The sequence below is a fragment of the Canis lupus genome, chromosome 24 (genome assembly GCF_003254725.2).
Source record: "Canis lupus dingo isolate Sandy chromosome 24, ASM325472v2, whole genome shotgun sequence".
Lineage (NCBI taxonomy): Eukaryota > Metazoa > Chordata > Mammalia > Carnivora > Canidae > Canis > Canis lupus.
In genome coordinates, this window is record NC_064266.1 from 3,156,563 (window position 1) to 3,177,695 (window position 21,133).

General features: G+C 45.9%; 1 protein-coding gene and 1 long non-coding RNA gene across 10 annotated transcripts in view; one reads left to right on the plus strand and one right to left on the minus strand.

The window, feature by feature from the left end:
* CFAP61 (cilia and flagella associated protein 61) overlaps positions 1-21,133 on the minus strand; it is a 278,254-nt gene that overhangs the window by 14,646 nt on the left and 242,475 nt on the right. Inside the window, exon 28 of one of the 9 annotated variants that reach the window (XM_049100275.1) lies at positions 6,349-6,721. The exons of the other annotated variants lie outside the window; for them this stretch is intronic. Coding sequence (XP_048956232.1) covers positions 6,715-6,721 — 7 coding nt within the window. The 3' untranslated portion in view covers positions 6,349-6,714. Of the gene's footprint in view, positions 1-6,348; positions 6,722-21,133 lie in introns of those variants that run through there. 9 annotated transcript variants of the gene reach the window in all.
* On the plus strand, positions 9,751-19,213 carry LOC112673511 (uncharacterized). Its single transcript, XR_003144836.3, has 3 exons — positions 9,751-10,179; positions 15,355-15,564; positions 16,272-19,213. It is a non-coding gene; the product is annotated as an uncharacterized LOC112673511 (long non-coding RNA).

The window sequence follows — 21,133 nt, forward strand, 5'->3', positions numbered from 1 at the left end:
GGGGGGGGGAGGGACAGAGAGAGAGAGAGAGAATCTCAAGCAGGTTCCATGCCCAGCTCAGAGCCTGATGTGGGCCTCCATCCTATGAGCCTGAGATCATGACCTCAGCCAAAATCAAGAGTCAGCTGCTTAACCGACTGAGCCATCCAGAAGCCCCTGAATATTGGATTTTTACAAACAAGAAAATACTAACTTCTTTCCCAATTTATGTTCAAAAAAGGAAGACTAACTAGAGCCACGTTAACTAGGTAACATTCATAGCTGGTTGCCTAGAAATCTTCAGGAGCAAATGTCAGGTAAGAACACAGCAACAAGGTGACTTGTCAGTGGCTGTGTGGATCTGGGTGTGAACATCACACAAATCATTTCTACACAGCCGTGAGAAAAAGTTTACACAAATTATCCAGGGCGCCAACAGAAGACGCTATTGTCTCTTTTCATCTTGCCAATGGCTGGCCCTAAGTCCTTTGTGGGGACTTAAATTCTCCATCACTTTTGCAAATGATACTCTTTTCTCAGAATCCCTGGGAAATGTCGACTTGTGGAACTCTATTAGCCATTACTGGTCGATATGGCTCAATCATTAAGCAATTGATCAGACTTGTCCAGAGTTCATCCTCATCTGGTCAATCAGCCAATTTTATCGACAAAATCACATAAGCTAGGTGGGGATCTGATAACTAGCTTAGCCCATTGGCCACACTGAAGGCTGAGAAAAGCAACTCCGCCAACACGCTGGAGGAAGTCCCATTCACTGGCCTTAGGAGAAAGTGCCGTGTGTCTAAGGGAAAAGAATACAGTGGGCAAAGGATGTCGATCTTTCAAGTCCTGGACCTTAACTGCAAGGCAAGGCCTCCCTGGAGGGCGGGGAGGAGAGGAGAGAGGCCGAAGAGCTAGGCTGCACTCCCTGCCCGCTGAGGGTCACCTGGAAATGGCTCAGCTACGCAAGAGTTAGAGGAAAGGAGGCAGGTGGGCAGAGAAGAAATGCATACCTTTCTCCGAGATCTTTCTTCTTTTTAAATGAAAATCATTGTAATTTTATCCTGGACTGATAATAGTTTTTGCTTTTACACTTGTTATGGGGGCGCCTGGGTGGCTCAGTCGGTTGAGCATCTGCCTTCGGCTTATGGTCCCAGGGTCCAGGAATCAAGCCCCGCGCGGGGCTCCCTGCTCAGTGTGGGGGGGCCTGCTTCTCCCTTTGCTCCTCCCCCTGCTTGTTCTCCTTCTTTCTCTCTCTCAAATAAATAAAATCTGTAGACTGGTTAAGAGGATCCCCAGCTACCACTCACACCTGCACAGAGGTCTGCTCCCCTAAGGGTTGCCTTTTCTCCCAGAAGAGGGGAACCATACAGGGTGGGGCAGTGGGGGGCTGTAGGCTTTCCTGGGGAGTGAAGTTCTCACTTCAAAAAAGTCCCTTCTTTGACTGACAGCATCTTAGGTTCAAGGGGGGAGGACAGACACCTCCCACAGTACCTGCTTGTAGGTCACGCCCACAGCGAGTCTCAGCCTGTGGTATCCATGGGCTAGAGCATGGCTGGTGGGACGTGTCTCTTCCATTTACAGTCCAAGAATGCAAAAAGTGACAGATGTCAGGGTATGTCATCGAGGATGTGCCCAGACACCTTCGGGGCTAGGATGACCTACAGATGTGGCTGCTTGGGACTGAGCAAGATTTGGAAATTTGATCTGGGGCATTTCCTTAAAAGAAATAATATTTGGCAATGCTGGGTCCTCGTAGTCACGTGGTAGCCATGAGCTCACTCGATGCCACCCATGGCTTGTCACTGTCATTAGCAGCCTGGCCGGTGTCATTCACCTGTGGGCTACAGAAGGCATGCAGCTGTGCAAAGCCTAGCAAAGGGGTCTGGGTGAGATGGAGGCAGGTCTGCAAACAGGTTTTTGGAAGCCACTCGCCCTGTGTCTCCTTCTCCATCCTGGTATGGGTGCTAAGAACACATGCTATGTCCTAGCTTCCTTTCTTCTTCCATCCTCCTGCCCATCGACATCCATCCATCCATCCATCCATCCCTCTACCCACCCACCCAGCCAGCCATGCACCCATCCGTCCATCCTAGCAGGTCCAAGGAGGCCTTTCAAAACCCTGTTTCCTTATTTCTAGCACCTGTTTTGCTCTGGTTCTATGTTCTCTGCTGACTCAACCACTCCTCACAGAATACACATTTCTTCCCCACTGTGCTCCCACGAGGACTTTTCTCTCCTTTCTTTTCTCTGACCTCGGTGTCTTTCAGGGCTCCTGACCTCCAAGGCTATAAAATGGGAAGGAAGGGGTCATTCTTGGCCATTAATCAATCATAGCCAGACACTTTTTGGGCACTGAGGAAACCACTGTGCAAGTGTGGTCCCCTCCCCAGAAGCACACCCTGCAGGAGAGGGAATAGTGTTGGGGAAACTGAGGCATGTGCAGGCCACAGAGGGGCACATTGTGGGAGGGCAAGGCTGGAGGGGGCTTCAGCAGGAGTGAGGTTGCCCAGTTTGCTTGTCCTCAGGTCTTTGTCACTGCATCTCTAGGTTCACCTTTCTTTGGCTACTGTTCACCAAGCTTCAATCACTTGGGAACCCATAAATTTTCCAGGGTAATTTTGAAATTACCCATTACTTCAAAAATTTTCCTTAGATTGATTAGTCTTTTAAAAAAAACCCAGAAATAATTACTTCTCCCTTGTCCTAAGCCATGATATCTGCCAAATCACAGATTTGATGTGCTTGTATACTTTTTCTAATTCTTATTATAATTATTCCATAATTAGTAAGGAATATGGTCTACTGCCTAAGGTCACACACCTGGCAGGTGCTTATTACACTCTTGGGCAAGTCCTTTTTCATGACAGCTTGATGGTGAAGTGTGTTGTGTTCATCCAGGGACAGTAACCCACAGACACTGTGCTAAATCGTTTCTGTGCGTTATCTCACTTCATCCTAATTCCAATCCTCTAAAGTGGGACTTGTCAGCCCATTGTCCAGATGAAGAAATGGATTCAGAAAGGCCACACAGCTTGCCCATGGTCATACAGGGATGAGCTGGGTCTTAACCATAATTCTGCTTGATCTCAAAGTTCATGCTCTGAACAACCGCACAACCCAGTCTCATTTCCCTATGCTCATTCCTGAGCCTTTCTAGCAACTTTCTGAATCACCCCCATTTCCTCAGTATCTCCTGCATTATCTAAGATTAAGTTTGATTACAGTTGTAAAAATTGTTTAAGTATTTTTTTCCCACACAAAAAAAGGCTAGGTGGAGTGTCCAGGATGGGTAGGGTCATTCCACAGACTTCAGAGCATAGTACTATTCAGAGGGCATTGGGCCTCATGGGGCAAAATGGCTACTGAGCTCCAGTTATCACATACATGTTCTTAGATGGATAAAGAGAAAAAGAGGGCCCTTCCCCTCTCTTTTAGGGACGGTTCCTAGAAATCTCATATAGCACTTCTATTTATGTCTTACTGGTCAAAGTTTGGTCATATGGCTTCCTGGGCTACAGGGGAGGCTGGGAATCATTGTCCTTTAAGTATAATGTATCATGCTATAAATCAGGATCCTGTTTCTGAAGAGGAATAAGAGAATGGAGGCTCTGTCTTCTAAAATAGCCCAAAGACCCTGTAGCATCTATGTTGAACAAAATTCTTTTCATACAGTTACATTCATGAAAATTGGAAGAATGTGTTTTGTTAATGTTCCTGGGACCAGAATGTATCTATCACTCTAGATTCAATCCAGTCCCCAAATTAAACAATCTGGAAAAAATCCCACACAAAACGTTTTCCGTATGTGACTGTCACCTCCAAGCCCATGGGAGAGCCCTGCTGCCCTGCACGTCCCCAGCTAGCCCATGGAGGCTGAAAGACAGAGAACAGGCAATGATTTGTGTTTGTGCTGGAAGATTGTATTGTCATTTTATTCTGCCCATGGAAGAAAGTGGATTCATGCATTTCAATACAATTTTTAAAAATAATAATAGGAACAAATAAGTATTTCCAGTTAACCCTAGGTTTGCTCAGAAATTAAATTACACATTTCTGGGGCAGCGGAGTTTACTCAGGGATGCCACGTATTACAGGGGCAGCCAGAAACAAATAAACAAGCCCTGAAGTCTGAAATGGAAGTCTGATTATGAATATTTCCCGCCCAAGTTGAGTTTGCTAGAAGCTCTATGTGGTCAATTTCCTGCTTTGAGGCATTTCTGGAAAGGTAAGATTGATGATTTTGAAAGCAAAACCAACTAGTCATTTGACAACCAGTCATAATTGTCACTTGCTAAAGATCGGTGATGATCTTGCTGTCACAGTCCGGAACTGGCCCCAACCAATAATGGGGGTTTACTGCTCTAAGGAAAAATGGTTTACGACGCACTAGCCCTAGAACCAAGACTCTAATCTTGGGCAGAAGGGGCTTGGGAACTGCCTCCATCTTACTGCTCTAGGCTCAGGGATGCACGGGGTGCCGGTCGCCGAGCTACCCGGAGGCACCCTAGAGCCAGATGCCAGCTCCGCCTAAAGCCTGGTGTCTATGGTCCGGGAAGCCTTTGTCGGGCTGTGGGGGGTCGGGGGGCTGGGGGGACTCGGAGGCTGCCATTGGCTGCAGGCCTCTAGCACGGCCTGGACTCACTTGTCCGTGAGTTGGACACATGCAGAACTGCCTCCAGAGGGAGATCCTGATCAGCCCACGGGCCCTGGCACCCCCACACTGACTTGGGGAGGCCATGCTCTCTCTCAGGCACAAATCTTCCAAGGCTTTATTCACAGTGTCTTAAAGGACACTGATTCTTGGAGCACATTTATCCTGAGTAAGTAAGTGTCAGCACCCAGGTGGGGCTGAGGACAGAGCACAGACTTCCTGCCTCCCTGGCCCCTAGGGTCCTGGTTTTCAGAAATAACTATTCATACGGGATCATCTGAAAGGTCTGTCTGCTGTCCATTTGTTTCTCTGAATCCTGGATACTTAGACCAGGAGAAGCTGCTTCACCTGAGAAAACAGAATACATCTATCTTATGACCCTCACAAATCCAACCACTGATGCTACTTCCTTCTCTACTTTGACCTTGATGGAACTCAAAGACAAGGCTGTGAATTTTCTAGATAAAGACCTGTGCTCAAATACCCAGCCTCTGCATGCAGCTCAGCCTCTCACACGGCTGTCCTGCCCTTCATTTCCCATTTACCCAAGCCTTTCTCTTTGGATCCCAGCCGTACTGCTTGTTGCTAATGCACTCTCGAGCTAGTTAGCTTTGACTTCTCCCAGCTTCAGCCTTCATAGCTGTAAAATGGGGAGAACAGTGGTCCTTACCTCAAAGATTTACTATCAGGACATAATGAGACAGTCCAGGAATAAGGTTGCCTTTATGACCGGCACAGGTCTTGTGTTGCTTTGATGGTGATGATGATGATTGTTCTTATGTCTTTTTTTTTTAAATTATTTTATTTATTTATTCATGAAAGACACACAGAGAGAGGCAGAGACATAGGCCGAGGGAGAAGCAGGCTCCCTGCGGGGACCCCGATGCAGGACTCAATCCCAGGACTCCAGGATCACGCCCTGAGCCGGAAACAGATGCTCAGCCACTGAGCCACCCAGGTGCCCCATCCTTGATTATATTTTATAGTGTACATTTGTGTAAACTACCTCCGATCTTTTGTGGTATGAATTAGAGGTGAAATAATTAAGATAAGCACTTTGTTGTTTAATTGGAAGACAGTCTTTCTTTGGCACAACTCTGCAATTTTTTGTCCATGGGGATTGCTTTTCTACATTCAAGGGTGTCTGCATAAACTATTTTAGCCACAGTTTTATGGCAGCTATTAATTTTAGCTGCACGAAAGTTAAGAGAGACTTCATAACCAGCCTCCATCATGTTTTGCCACACACCAAAGAGCTATGTAGGAATCCATAAAAATAACATAAAAATGGTTAAACTGAGGCCTCGATGTATTTTTTTGTCTGCATTGATGAAGGTTAAATAAAAAGAGGAAAGACAGAGTGCCTTGGTTTTGCTGGTTTATTTTGAAGAGCGAGGCAGTTAAGGCAAAACAGTCATCCCAGTGGTTCCTGGGCCGTCTCAGGAGGGCGATGAGGAAAACTGGCCACAGTTAAGGTGCACGCCTCTGGAGGCCCAGCTGGGCCATGTTTTCTTCTGACCTGACTTCTTGCTGACCTGCCAGAGCAAACCTGTCTTCTTGTAGAAAGAGTATATTTTTATAGACTGAAGAATTGACCTTCTATTTAAGTTTACCAGTGGAAGCCCAGCGGCCCTGTCACTGCAGGGAGTAAGTGGGTCTGGTGGCCCTCGGCCCGGTGTCAGAGCACGGGGATGAGTCTCTGCTACCTAGCTCTACATATCTGCCTTTTTATTTCCATCTGTGGCATTTCCTTGCACATTGCTGGTTTATTAGGGGGTGCATTAATTGAATTTGTACAATAAATCTAGTGCCCTGGGAGTCATCCAGCTATTTACATTGATTTGTTACATAAATTCAGGCCGAAGAGTCTGAGGCAAGGTTAGCATTTAATTCTGCAGCAAAGGGAAAGCTCTTAGGGCTCAGCTTCCCTTCCTGAGTCGTCCCTTCTTGTTATTCTGTGTCTCTCTTCATAGAAAGCACAACCATTTCCCTTTAATTAGGCTGCAGCGAGCACAGCCTAGCATTAGGCCACTCAGCCACTCAGCCACTCAGCCACGCTTACGGCCATGGCCATTTCCTCTCTATGTTCTGTAGGAAAAGAAAAAAAAAAGTGTTTATATGCACGTATAAACCCCCACAAGTCCGAGGGTGGGGGGGAAACAAAGGAACCAGGTGGAATTACCTTTTGTGAGACCGAGGCCACAGGAACTAGCCAACACCAGAGAAGCAAGATATTTTGCTGCCTCATTATTCCTTTGGTTAAACTAATTGCCCTTTAAATTTTAAAAGGGTGCTTAGTAGAAATATCACTCACTGGTACAGGGTATATAGCATGTTTAATACAGGTTTATAGTAATTCAATAATTAACACATGTTTAGAATAATTCCCTTTCAGGGGCACCTGGGTGGCTCACTCGGTTAAGCGTCTGCCTTCAGCTCAGATCACGATCTGGGGTCCTGGGATCCAGCCCTGCATGGGAGCTGCCTGCACAGCGGGGAGCCTGCTTCTCCCTCTCTCCCACTTGTGTGCTCTCTCTCTTTCTCTCCCTCAAATAAATAAAAAATCCTTAAAAAAGAAAGGCTTTCATAACAGGCTTTTCTAATTAACGTGTTTATTTTTTTTAACTGAGGCTTTTACTAAATATAACGACAAGCCACAAACTGTTCCTTCACTTTCTTTGTCACTCTTATATTTGCAGGTCTGCAGTTTCCAGAAATCAAGTATTAAAATTCGACAAAGCAGTGGATGCTTGGCCGGCTCTGTCGGTGGAGTACGTGACCCTTGATCTCAGGATCATGAGTTCAAGCCCCACACTGGGCGTGGAACCTACATTAAAAACAAAACAACTAACACATTCCTGGTTCTTACTTCTCTCACACACAGTAATGAAGGCAACGGATTATAACCCATGAGATGGTACTAGAATCCCTAAGTCCCCACTGATATGGACAAGTGGATAAACAAATGGAGGAGTAGGGACAGCTCTTCCTTACAGTCAAAAGCTAACTAGTAAGTGTAGAATGAATGAAGGAGTTGCAAAAATCTCCCCGTGGCTCCCTAGTAACAGCTGTTTCTGGCAAGAATTGTGTATGGATGCAAAAACTAGTGGAGAAAAGGATTGAAAAATGGAATCTTTACATAGTTCAAAAATATCACTAATTGATTACAAAACAAAAAACACCACATTTCCAGCAGAGAAACCTGCAGCATCCACCCCAGCCAGGCGGCCCTGGCCAACAGTACAGTGTTGGGGTGAGTCCATACCGTGTGCCTCCTGAAAGGATGCCCTGGGGGCAGCCCGGGTGGCTCAGCGGTTTAGCGCCGCCTTCGGCCCAGGGTGTGATCCCTGAGACCCCGGATTGAGTCCCACGTCAGGCTTCCCGCATGGAGCCTGCTTCTCTCTGCCTGTGTCTCTGCCTCTCTGTGTGTGTCTCTCATGTATAAATAAGTGAAATATTAAAAAAAAAAAAAAAAAAAAAAGGATACCCTGGGAGGAACATAACAGCACTCCTGCGGTTCTGCCAAGAAGGCCTCACCTGACAGGAATAACGAGGCAACATCAGAGAAACCCAAACTGGTAGACGTTCTACAAAATACCTGGCCTGTGTTTTTCACAGGGGAAGGCTCACGAAGGCAAAAGGCTCAGGCACTGTCCCAGATTGGAAACGATTCAGCAGACACAACAACTAACTGTCGTGTAGGATCGTGGAGCAGTAGGAAGAGAGCAGCGGGACAACTGGCAAGCTCCGAATGGCTGAAGAGTCCATTCATCTCTCATGCACGTCATCTTTAAGTGTTGACAACTGCATTCTGTCATAGTCTTAGGAAGGGCGTACTGAAGGATTTAGAGGACATCGTGTCTCTGCAGGTTACTTTCAAACATTAGGAAAAGACTCATGTCTTCCCATCTGTGTGTGTGTGCGCGTGTGTGTGTGTGAAAACAGAGAGTCGGAGAGAAAGAATGATAAAGCAAGGATAGTAAAATGTTAACATTTAGGGAATCCAGGTGAAGAGTATGCAGCTTTTTACTTGTTCTATTTGTGCCAACTTTTTGGAAGTTGAAATTATTTTGATATAAAAATTTCAGGGGCCCCTGGGTGGTTCAGTGGGTTAAGCATCTGCTCAGGTCATGATCCCGGGGTCCCTGCTCAGAAAGGAGCCTGCTTGTCCCTCTCCCTCTCTCTCTCTCTCTCTCTCTCTCTCTCATTCAAATAAATAAATCTCTAAAAAAATTTAAATATAAACCACGAATTGTTTTAGCCTCTTTGTGGTGTCACTCTTAGTAAAGAAATGGTCAAGGAGTTAAGTTTCCAGATCTGAGCCCACAGGAGTTCCATGGCCGAACCATACTTCCAAGGGCATTGTACGCCATGCACTGAGCCCAGGGACAGGGGAGTACAAAGAAATGGCCAGTCCATTTAGTCGCTGGTGGAAAGACTTTTCACTCTGAGAGGGAACACTGTCTTCACTACATCATGAAATACCAGAGCTTCCCACCCCCTCTTTTTTTTTGAACTGTAAGGGATATGAGATTACAGTTCTTGGAGGCTTTCCCGTTTTGTAGGTAAAGAAAGCAGAGGTCCAGAGCAGCAACTGCCAAGACCCAGGCTGCCCAGCCCAGGGGCGACCAGCCACCAGCCACACGGGACTATGAGCGCTTGCAGTGTGGCAGGTCTGAACCGAGACGGGATACAAGTATAAAACATATACTGGATTTTTAAGACTTAGTATAAAGAAAAAAGAACATAAAATATTTCAGTATTTTTGTATTAAATGTTGAAAAGACAACAGTTTGGATATACTGAGCTAAATAAAAATATACCATTAAATTAATTTCTTTTTTCTTTATGATTTTAATGTGACTACTATAAAAGATAAAACTACATATGTGGCTCACTGTATTTCTACTGGACAGCACTGGTCTACAGTTAAAAAAAATAAAAGCAAGGATTTGCTAAATGCCTACCATGAGAAATAGTCCAAATGCAAAGACATGAGCCTTACATCCAGAGGTTCTCCAACAAGAAGAGGCAACAGACATGTGAAAAATAATTGTAATAGTGGGCGACAAGTGTCATAAGAGCATGGACAAGCTCTGTTGATAACCCACGGGAGCTGATTACAGAAGCAGGAAAGGGATTGGTGCTCGCGGAGGGTACTGGAGGCAGAGCGCAGGGGAACGGAGAGGCAGGAGGCTGCACAGGGATTCTGGGCCCACAAGGGTCTGAGGCTCTAGCGTCCGGTCGGTCGCCCTGTGGGAGAAGGTAGTTGGGTTCTAGCACCCGCCTGGGAGTCTTAGACTTCCACTGCTTAGATGATACAGAGCCATGGAAAGGTTCTATTTTATTTCTTAAGATTTTATTTATTCATTCATGAGAGACAGAGAGAGAGAGGCAGAGACCCAGGCAGAGGGGGAAGCGGGCTCCTCGTGGGGAGCCCCATCGGGGACTTGATCTCAGGACCCCGGGATCACGCCCTGAGCCGGAGGCAGATGCTCAGCCACTGAGCCACGCAGGCGCCCGAAGGAAAGGTCTTAAACGAGCAGGTGTGTAGTCATGTACGTTTGAGATCTGCCGCGGAATAGGATAAGGCCAGAGGCCAGGGGGCCTGCAAAGCGCCGCCGAAACGGTTAGAGGCGACGGCTGAGGGAGCCGCGTGGGGGTGCACGGGAGGGAAGGCCGGGGGCGGGGGAAGGCGCGGCCGATCCTTTGCTCCCGGAGGGCGAGGCCGACGCGCCGTCCCGGTGGGCAGCCCGGGCTGACGGGCCTCGGGGGGCGGGGGGGGGGGCGGAGCGGCCCCACAGACCCGGACCGGGGCGCGGTGTTTCCTGGGGGCCGCGGGGGCAGGGGCAGGGGCAGGGGCAGGGGCGAGGCGGGCAGCACCGTCGGTCGCGCGGGGCCCGGGGACTCGGGCAGGGGGGGCGAGCGAAGCTCCGGGGCCTGGGTAAGGGGAGCTGGCGGCTGCCGCCGGGCCAGGCCCCACGGGGGGCGGGGTGAAGGGCCGGCCCGTGGCCGAGTCTGGGGACCGCTCGGCCCGCGCAGGAGGCCGAGGCCGAGGCCGGGAGAGGGGCCGGGAGAGGGGCCGGGGAGCCGCAGCCCGCGGCCGCAGCCACTCGGGGACTTGGCCGGGAGGCGCGTGTTCACTCTCCTGGGCTCCGGGCGCTCCCCGACGCCCTCGGCCGCGCCCCTTCCCTCCTGGCACCTGCCGTCGCCGGCCTCTTCCGCGCCAGGAGCCGCGGGGACAGGACAAGCCTCACACAAGGCCCGGCCTGGGCCTGCCCCCGCCCGGCCCTGCGAGCCCCGGCAGCGCCAACTCCGCGCCCAGAGGACTCCTCTTCCCTCAGCCTCCGAGGCCCTGCTGCTCGCGCTCTCAGCCCAGAACTTTGCCTCCGGCAGGCACCGCCTCGTCTTCTCGCCCCCAAGTGCCCCGACCTGCCCACTCTCTCCCGTGCTTGTGCCTCTGCCTCTGCAGGTGTTAGAACAGCTGTCCGGGCTCCGCCACCGTCCCGCCTTCACCTGCATCACTGAGACACTCGTCGTCTCTCCTCCTGGCCCCGGCCACGTATACCCCAGGTCTCGGTTGGAGCACAGCTTGCCAAAACTTGGCCCTATTCACTGCACTTCCAGTTCCTCGGGTCACATCCTATCTCTCGAGCTATTTCCAGCCCCCCCCACGTCCTTGGAAGTGGCTCTGGTGAGAGCCAGCTCCGGTGACCAATTCCCTGTCCCCAACTTAGCTCCACAGTGGACTCGGACACAGCTAGGCACTACTTCTCCCTGGAAGCTTCTGGGAAATCCCACATCATGTTCTACTTCTTGAGCCACATTTCCTGCTGGATGTTGAAATGTTGGGACACTCTCGTCTCTCACCTCTACTCTGAAGTCACTGTCTCCTGAGGCACTCATGAGAGGGCCGGAAGACAGGAGGCCGGCCAAGAGAGCAGGAAGTGCAGGGGAGGGGCTGGTGAGAAGGAGTCTCAAGGAAGGAAGTGGGGCTTCAGCCTGGGCCCAGGGGACTTCTGGAGTGTGAAACTACACCACCGAGGTGGCTGGACCTCGGGCCAGGGGACCTCTCTTAGCCCATATTTGTCATTAGCTGTGGTCTCGAGAACGGACAGTGTCCCTTTCAGGGCAAGGTGGCTCCTCGCTCCCCATATGGGAGCTGGGAGTTACAGACCAGCATTCACATACCCGGGGATGCAGGCAATGGACTGGTGGAAGGGGTGAGGTGGGCCATCCACAGTGCCCAGCTCTGAGGTGGAGCATGAGTTCTGGTTGGCCACGTTAAGTTTGAGGGTCGAGTCAGCAGTTGGATATGTTGCTTGGAGCAAGTCTTGTGCACTCTGCTGCTTAAAATACATCTCAAATATGACCACATCACCCTGTATCCATCTGGTCCAAAGCACCGATTCTCACCTGGGATAGAGGCAGGAGCCTCCTCATAACTACTACGGTCCATTCTCCACAGAGGCTGCAGTGAACTTTTAAAACACGAGCTGGCATGTTACTGCTCTTCACACACGGAAACAAGCATCAAAAGCCCAAACCTCCACCTCCCAAGACTACACGATGCAGCTCCTCTGACCCTCATTTACTCTTCCACAGCCACACTGGCTTCTTTTTGTCCCTCAGATACACCAAAAACTTCTCCCACTGCAGGACCTTTGCACCTGCTGGTCCCTCCGGCTGGCCTGCTCTCCCTCCAGATCTTCTGTGCCTGCCTGTATCTCAGCAGCACTCAACTCAGATACTCACTCCTCACAGTGTCTCCCCACCCACCTCAACTCCTGCCACGTTTTCTTATTTGTTTTATTTATTGCTCTTTGATATGGTCTTGTTTTCATATTTATTTACTTGTTTGTGGTCGGCTGTCTTCCTCTAGATTATAAAATCCAGAAGGGCCAGACTTTTTTAGTCCTCTTCACAACTATACCTGCAGAACATAGTACACAGCAGGTGGCTGATAAATATTTCCTAAATGAATGGATGAGTAAATAAAAATCACAGACCAAAAACTGTACTGTACCAGGTCATGCAGAGACCATTAGAATCTTAATTGGGAGAAGCTTCAGTTAAAATGAGTAAAATGAGATGAGAATTGTCCACTCCTGCAGCCAAAGACCGAGACAGACAGACAGACAGACAGACACAGTAGGTCAGTGTCAGCCACACACATTCACTGACGTCCAGAACTGTGGGCCAAGCCCCACACCAGGTGCCCGGGATCCCCAGGTGAAGATGTGTTCCTGTCCGGAGGGGCTCAGGGACCAGGAAAACCCAGTAGTAATTTGCCCCAGTGCAAACGCAGTGAGCTCAGTGGGCGCAGGAATATGGTCCCCTCATGGCTGCTGGAAACACACTCAGTTGTTTTGTTACATGGGTTCTACCCACATACACAAACTGGCTTTGATTGTTTAGCAGATTTAACCCAGGGGGTTCATTTAAAATATCAAGTGGGGGATCCCTGGGTGGCTCAGCAGTTTAGTGCCTGCCTTCTTCGGCCCAGGGTGTGATCCTGGAGTCCCGGATCGAGTCCCACATCGGGCTCCCGGCATGGAGCCTGCCTCTCCCTCTGCCTGTGTCTCTGTCTCTCTCTCTCTGTGTTTCTCATATATATATATATATATATATATATATATATATATATATATATCAAGTGATTCTTTAAAGTCCAGGTTTTACAACAGACTTGCTTACTTTACAAAGCGCAAAAGCAATGAAACCAGTCTGGTCTGCCTGTGTCTGCTTCAGCATAACTGTGGAGACAGACAGTGTCTGAGGACAAGGCGGGATGACCACCAAAAGATCAAACACTCACCCAGGCCAGATCAGACCTGACATTGTCATGAATGAGTGCCCAGCAATTCCAATCACACATAGATCTGCTCTGCCAGGAAGCAAGACTGGTAAGAAGTCCTGTGGATAAATACCACTATGCACCTATTAGAATAGCTAAAACCCCAACACTGCCAACACCCAATGCTGGCAGGGATGTGGAGCAAGAGGAATTTCCTTCACTGCTGGTGAGAATGCAAAATGGTCACAGCCACTTTGGAAGACAGTTTGGCAGATTTCTAACAAAACTAAACACATGCTTACCATACAATCCCAAATTGAACCCTTTTGTTTATATCCAAATGAGTTGAAAACTTTATGATCACACAAAAACCTGCACCCAAATGTCTATAGCTTTATTTGTAATTGCCAAAACTTGGAAGCAACCGTGACGTCCTTGATAGGTGAATGGATAAACAAACTGTGGAATATTATTCTGTGATACAAAATTGAGCTGCTAAGCCACAAAAAGACATGGAAGATCCTTCAATGCTTACTGCTAAGGGAGAGAAGCCCATCTGAAAAGGCTGCATGCTGTACGGATCCGAGTATACAATATCTGGAAAGGCTACTATGGATGCAGTAAAAAGATCAGTGGTTGCCAAGGGTTTGGGAGTAGGAAGGAAGGGACGGATAAGTAGGCAAAGTACAAGAGACCATTAGGGCAGGGACACAGTAATGATGGATGCATTTCATTACACATTTGTCAAGAACCATAGAACGTACAACACAAAGAATAAACTAATATAAACTATGGACTTTATAATAATCTAGCAGTATTGGTTCATCAGCTGTAAGAAAAAAACCACACTAATTAAAATGTAACCACAAGGTGCCTGGGTGGCTCAATGGGCTAGGTGTCTGCTGTCGGCTCAGGTCATGATCTCGGGGGTCCTGGGATCAAGCCCTGCATGGGGCTCCCTGCTCTGTGGGGTGTCTGCTTCTCCCTCTCTCTCTGCTCCTCCTCTCCACTTGTGCTCTCTCTCTGTCTTAAATAAATAAAATCTTAAAAAAATAAAAATGCAAACAGAAAACTGTGTTAGGTGGGAAGGGTGTATGGAAACTCTCTATACTTCATGATCAATTTTTATGTCAACTTAGAACTTTTCTGAAAAAAGTAGCTTATTACCTTAAAAATGATATACTGGAAAATTTTTTCAATATATAAAATAAGCATTATTAGCCTTATGTTGTTATAAACACTCATAAGTTTAAAAAAGGCAACCAGTAGGAAAATGGGTAAAGGATGGGAACAAATAATTTAACACTGAAGAAATTAAACGTGTTTTTTCTATTTCTTCTTCCAGCAGGTTGGCAAAATTAAAACATGGAATATAGCCACTGTTGAGGAGGAAGGGGAGAAACAAGCCCTGTCATAACTGTTTATGGGAATATAAATTGAAATTACCCTTCTTGAGGATAATTTAAGCTAAGGTTTTGATCAAAATTTATTTATGTATATACTTCTTCTTGATCAAAACTTAAATGTGCATACCCATTGATCTAGAAATTCCACTGATGGTGCACACAAAGTAATGAACATGTGACTCATAGTAACATGGAAAAAATGGAAAACAAACTGAATGCTTATTAATAGGAAAATAGTTAAGTCAACTGGGATTTAGCCGTTCTATGAAATATAAAGACACCATTAAGAACAATGGGATTGATGCGTCCTGATGCAGGAAGATCTTCAATGCGTGTTATCAAGTGAAAGAAGAAAATTATGTGCAGTCAGCATGAGAAACACACATTTACACATCTGGAATGCACTCAGTGCCAGGAACAAGAGTGGGATTGGGAGAAGGGGAACACTCACTTGGGTGGTGGTAGAATTTTTTTTAACTGCCATTTGAAATTTTCTGTTTCTACTACTTAATTTTAAGGTCTGTGAAAGAGGGAAGCCTGGCTTTCTTGTTGGTGGCTGTACCCAGACGGCACACTGGTGTTCAATAAATGCACGGTGAATGGAAAAGAGTTAAGGACACTGAAAAGCCTATGATGGAAACCATCAGGGCCATGAAAAAGCTGTATCACTAAGGATGTCCACTGCAGTATCAATCATCAAAACAAAAAGTCAGAAGCACCCTGATCTAGTAAGACACGGTGGTGTGGCACACCCTCTTCATTCACTAGACATAATGCCATTGAAATAATACCTCAAGAAACAGAAAAGTGTTCAGAATAACCTAACAAACCAAAATAGCAAGCTATAAACTAGCATGTTAAAATACTGTTAGCATATATAAATATTTACGTGATCAGAGATGAAATGTTGGAAGGACATACACCAAAAAATGTATGTGGTCGTATCTGGGTGATTGTTTATGAATGATTTTGATTTCCTTTTATCCCTACCCTCTTTGACTTATGCAATGATCATACATTATTTTTGTAAATAGAAAAAGAAAAGTTTTGTAAAAAGTCATTTCTAGAAATACAACTCTGCTGTTTAGATTTTTGAAAAGTTTCTTTCTGAATGCCTCTAGGAGCAGCCCTTGACTTACAGACGTTGGTTCTGTGTATTTGACTATAACAACATACAGCTTATCTGTTCTTATCTTAGCCATTGATACCCTAAAACTCCTTTCTGTGTGCTGAATTGACATTTTTAAATACTGAGGAACATTTTGAGCACGTCCTCTCTGGAAAGGGAATTACCCTTGTAAGATATTAGTCTATTATTTGGCTTTTGTACATTTGAATTCCATTCCTGTTTTCAGAAATTGTGTTTGAAAGTAGGGCACTGCCTGTATTTCTTATCCTCTTTTAGTGACTAATATACTTTGTTACCCTTATTTAGAGAGCAGCAGATGTCTGAAGAACTTCTGGTAGTTCCTCTCATGCTTATGATGATATGGGATCCATTTATTCGTTGGAGCCTTCTTCAAGCAACAGATGTTCCTCTGGTCTTCTATCTCTGAGCTCCAAAGAAAGGTGTGGACAATCTGGAAAGTCTACCGGTTCAAACCAGAATCCTTTCCTAGCTGAGGTTTTGGCGTTGAGAAGATGGGTGGCAAATAGTTAGCTGGCATTGGGGTTGGGCTTCTGGGGAGGAGGCTTTGTCCAGGATGGTGATCGCAGGGTTGTAGCTGCGTAATCACATCATTAACAGCCATCCGATATTATTGAAAACAAAGTCATTATTATGATACTTTAACAGTCTCAAGCCTGAAACCACTCTTAGTCTAATTCAATAAATAAGCTACTTGAGTATAGAAAGTCACAAGGAAGAACAGATTTTGTGTCATATTAGCAAATTTGATTTTCATTAATGCAAGATGAATATCTTCTATGAAACACTTTCATATCATATTAATGACATGATAGCAAACAGCATTCATGAGTTGCTAGGCAACACGAGGACCCTCTAATGATCTCCTCTGTACTTGAGAGGCCACAAAGGGAAGATGCCAGAGCTCTGAGGACATTTCCCATTTCTTGGCAACTATTTCTTCTGGAAGACCACTGTGGGGCTGGGAGAGAAGGGAATTTATGGTGCCATTTACCATGGCAAATACACCTCTTCACTCTTCCCTCTTTTTCATTGCCTCAATGTGTGGGAGAGCAGGAACTGAGAACCAGGCTCAAATACAAGAGGTCAAGAGTTCTCAATCCATATACCTTCCCTCTGCTTAGGGAGGCAATGGGCTTCTGTGACACCAGGACAAGAAATGTAGTGAACTCCCTAAGGGTTGTTTGTCAAGCCATCGTTTGTTGTGATCTGCTCCACTCTTTGTTGTCTCTACTTCCCTGGGGGTAGGTCTCCAGCAGTGAGATCATTATTTCATGCAGCAGGGACAGTCATCTGATGCAGGCATTGGATATTGACATGCAACAATCACCCCCAAATTTAGTGGCATGGAGCAAAAGCCATTTTATTATGCTCACAATGGCTTGGCTCAGCTCTGTGACTGTAGGGGCTTTGGATGGGAAGATAAATGCCCAGGGGCCACTCAGATGGCTGGGGCTGGAATCATCCAAAGGCTTCCTTACTCACATGTCTGGCACCTGGGCTGGGAAGACTTAAAGGCTTGGCTCAGCTGAAATTCTTGCTGGAGTGTCTGCATGATCTTTCCACATAGCATGGGCTTCCTCACAGCATGGCAGCCTCAGGATGGTTGAAATTTTTATATGACAGGTCAGGATCTTCCAGAAAATAAGCCAGAGACTGTGTGGCCTTCTATAACTCAGCCTCGAAAGTCATATGACCTCACTTTTGCCATACTCCATTGATTAGGGCCATCACAAGCTTGCTCAGACTCAAGGGGAGGGGACATAGACCCTACATTCTCTATGGGAGGAATGCTGAATCATCTGCAGTCTTAGTTTGAAACTGGCACACCAAGCCATGCCAGCCAATCACTCTCTATGAAATCTGCAGTCGGGATAGAGTTGCATCTGGTTAGTCTCTGTAGGTTTGGGATTTGGAACAGGTAAGCATGGGAGGTGAAGGGCAAGCCAAGAAGGCCAGTCCACAGAGAGGAAGAAGCCACCACTGCTTGGTTACTAGCTGCCTTGTCCTTCCTGCCTCTGGTTCCTTGTCAAGGCCTAGCCATAGCTCTGCCCTTTGTTCCTATGAGATACAATCATGAATCCTTTTTTTTTTTTTTCTAAAGATTTTATTTATTTATTCGAGAGAGAGAGAGAAAGAGAGAGAGACACACCCTGGGCGGAAGGTGGTGATAACCGCTGAGCCACTGGGGCTGCCCAGTATCTGTGATTATATTAACAATGCAAATATTAATCACATTTCTTTTTTTGTAACTTTTTGCTTTTCTTGGAAATAATAACTGCACTGTTTTTTTTCTTCTTACTTTCAATGTATCTAGCACATTTTCCCCCCCCAAATATTCTGGAAGTTCTTTAAAATGCCTCCTTGGGATGCCTGGGGGGCTCAGTGGTTGAGCATCTGTCTGCCTTTGGCTCAGGTCCTGATCCCGAGGTCCTGGGATTGAGTCCCGCATCGGGCTCCCTGCATGGAGCCTGCTTCTCCCTCTGCCTGTGTCTCTGCCTCTCTCTGTGTGTCTCTCATTAATAAATGAATAAAATCTTTTAAAATAAAATAAAACGCCCCCCCTTATCTTCCACATAAACCTATCAAATGATCAAAATAAATGATTTTTTTCCCCAGGATCATTCCTTCGTTGCTCCTGCTTGGGTAGGCTGGTAGTCCCCTGGGATCCACTGGGACTTCCTACTGTTCTCCAGTGTTTGAGCCCTTGCTTTACTCCTTTTTTGTTTATCACTTTGGTTGCTTTTTAAAAAATAATGCTTTATTATGCATAACTTTAAGATATGTTTTTGAAAAATTCAAAAGAATGTTTTCTTAAAAATTTAAATATGGTCAAGGACATTATACTAAGCAAAGTAAGTCAGAGCAAGAAAGGCTAATACCAGTTGGTCTCTCTTATATGTGGAATCTCAAAACAAAACAAAACAAAACAAGACAAGTCATTAAGCTCATAGACACAGAGAACATATTAATGATTGCCAGAGGGCAAGCAGTGAGAGAAATGAGTGAACTGTTTCTGTTTTTAGTTTAAATAAATTGTTTTAAAAAAAGAAAAAGAAAATGCTTACATTAAAAGGATAGTATACAAAAAAAAAAAAAATTAAAAAGAATAGCATGCTGAGCTCCTGTTACCCATTGCCCAGTTCCAACAGTTACCAACCCATGGCCAATCTTATGTCACCTTTAGCTCCATATACTCTTCTTCCCCTTGGGTTATTTGAAAGCATATCCTTGTTATTTCAATATGTATTTCTAAAAGATAAGGATTCTGTTAAAAATATATATATACATATAAATATATATAACACTGTCTTCACATGTAAAAAATTAATAATTCCTTAACACCATCAAATATACAGTGTTCAGATTTTTAATAAAGCCAGAAGTGGCATCATTTCTTTTTTATAGCTTGTTTGAACCAGGATCAAAATAAGTTGTTATATTTTTAAAATCTGTTTTAATCCATAGGCTCCCCCTCCAATTTGGTTTCATTTCTCACAATTTACTTATCAAAGGGCTTAGGCTGTTTCCCACACACTGAATTTTGTGGACTGTAGCTCTGCAGTATTATTTAACATGTTCCTCTGTCTCCTCTATTTCCCACAGCCTGGTTGTGGATCTAAGGTCCCAGTCAGATTCGGTTCAATTTTTTTTCAAGGTGGCGCTTCCCCACCATGAAGCACATGGTATCTGGTTGTCTCTCTGTGTCAACATCTCTGCCCTTTAACCCACCAGGAGTTGCAAAACAGTGATGCTCTAATCACCCCACCCCTCCTTCATTTATGAGCAGCCATAGTTCTATCCCTTTGGCACTTCCTTGATGGGTGGCCACAGAAATGCTGCTTGAAATGATTTCTTTTCAGAAGTTTGAAGACCTTGACCCATTGTCTTTTAGGTTCTGAGGCTGCTATTGAAAAACCTGATGTCATTTTGATCCTAGTTCCTTTTTAACATATCTAGTGACACGTTTTACTCACTGGATTTGAGGAGCTTCTCATTACCCCTGGTGTTCTTGAATTTCATGCTAGAATGCCTTTGGGCTATTGGTCATTTATTGGGGATTTTTTGACCTGGTGATGATGTCTTTCAGTTCTGGGGATTTTTTTCTATTGTGCCTTTAAAAGATTCCTACACTCTGTTTTCTCTGCTCTCTCTTTTTGGAATTCTCACTAGTCAGATAGAGGGCCTTGTTTTCTTTTTCATGACATTTCCTTGCCCATTTACCAATACCTCTGCTCCTGGCTGCCACCATTCTGGGCAAAGGGCAGGAGAAGCAGACCAGGGACTCTACCGGTCAGTACTGCGGCTCTCATCCTATTTCCCCTCCTTTTAGCCCCACATCTCACACTTTCCCTCTGTTGGATCTGGTGTCCCCACATCTGGAGTCTGTCCAGGTCATGTTTTCCAGGGAAAAACCTATGGGGAGGAGAGAGGGAGGAGCAGTTGCTTGGCTGTTGCAGGAAGGGGAGAAGACTGGGGGAAGGGGCATATTATTTGCTTTAAATCTGCTCTGTTTTCAGTCCCCTGCCTCATCTCAGACTCTGTCATTATTTGTATCTCCCAGGGTTCCCTCCGTAGGCACTTCAATTGCAGCTTCCTCTGCTCTGCTCCAGCAAGCTTTGCAAAATCCATTGTCATCTCTCATCCACCATATCTCCTCTCCAGTTTTATTTCTCCTTATGGGTAGATTTATACATTTCTTTGCTTGTTTTGTTCTCATCTTAGGGGGGCTTCAGGAGGGAGAGGTGGTAAGCTTGTAGGTTCAGTCCACCATATTTAACCAGAAGCCCCTAAATTATTTTTCAATACATTCTTAACAGGAAGCCTTTTCACTAAACTTTGATCTAAATTTAACTTAGTGGAATCCTCATTCTGAGACAAATTTATTGGTCACTGTCTCCGGATCAGCCTGAGTACTTTGTTCCCATGGATTTGGGAGCTTTTGGCATAATAATAATTTTTAAAAACTTTGTTTGTGATTTTCATCATTTTTGTTATTCTAGTGTGCTTCCTGTCCTCTCAAGGAAACAGAGCCTCAGGCAAGGATTGTGTTAATGTTTTAGTTGGGAGGTAGAATTCAAAAGCAGCCAGAGAAAAAAGAAGGGGCATTGATGTGGGGAAAGATGGGGAGCTGTGCAGGATTATGCATT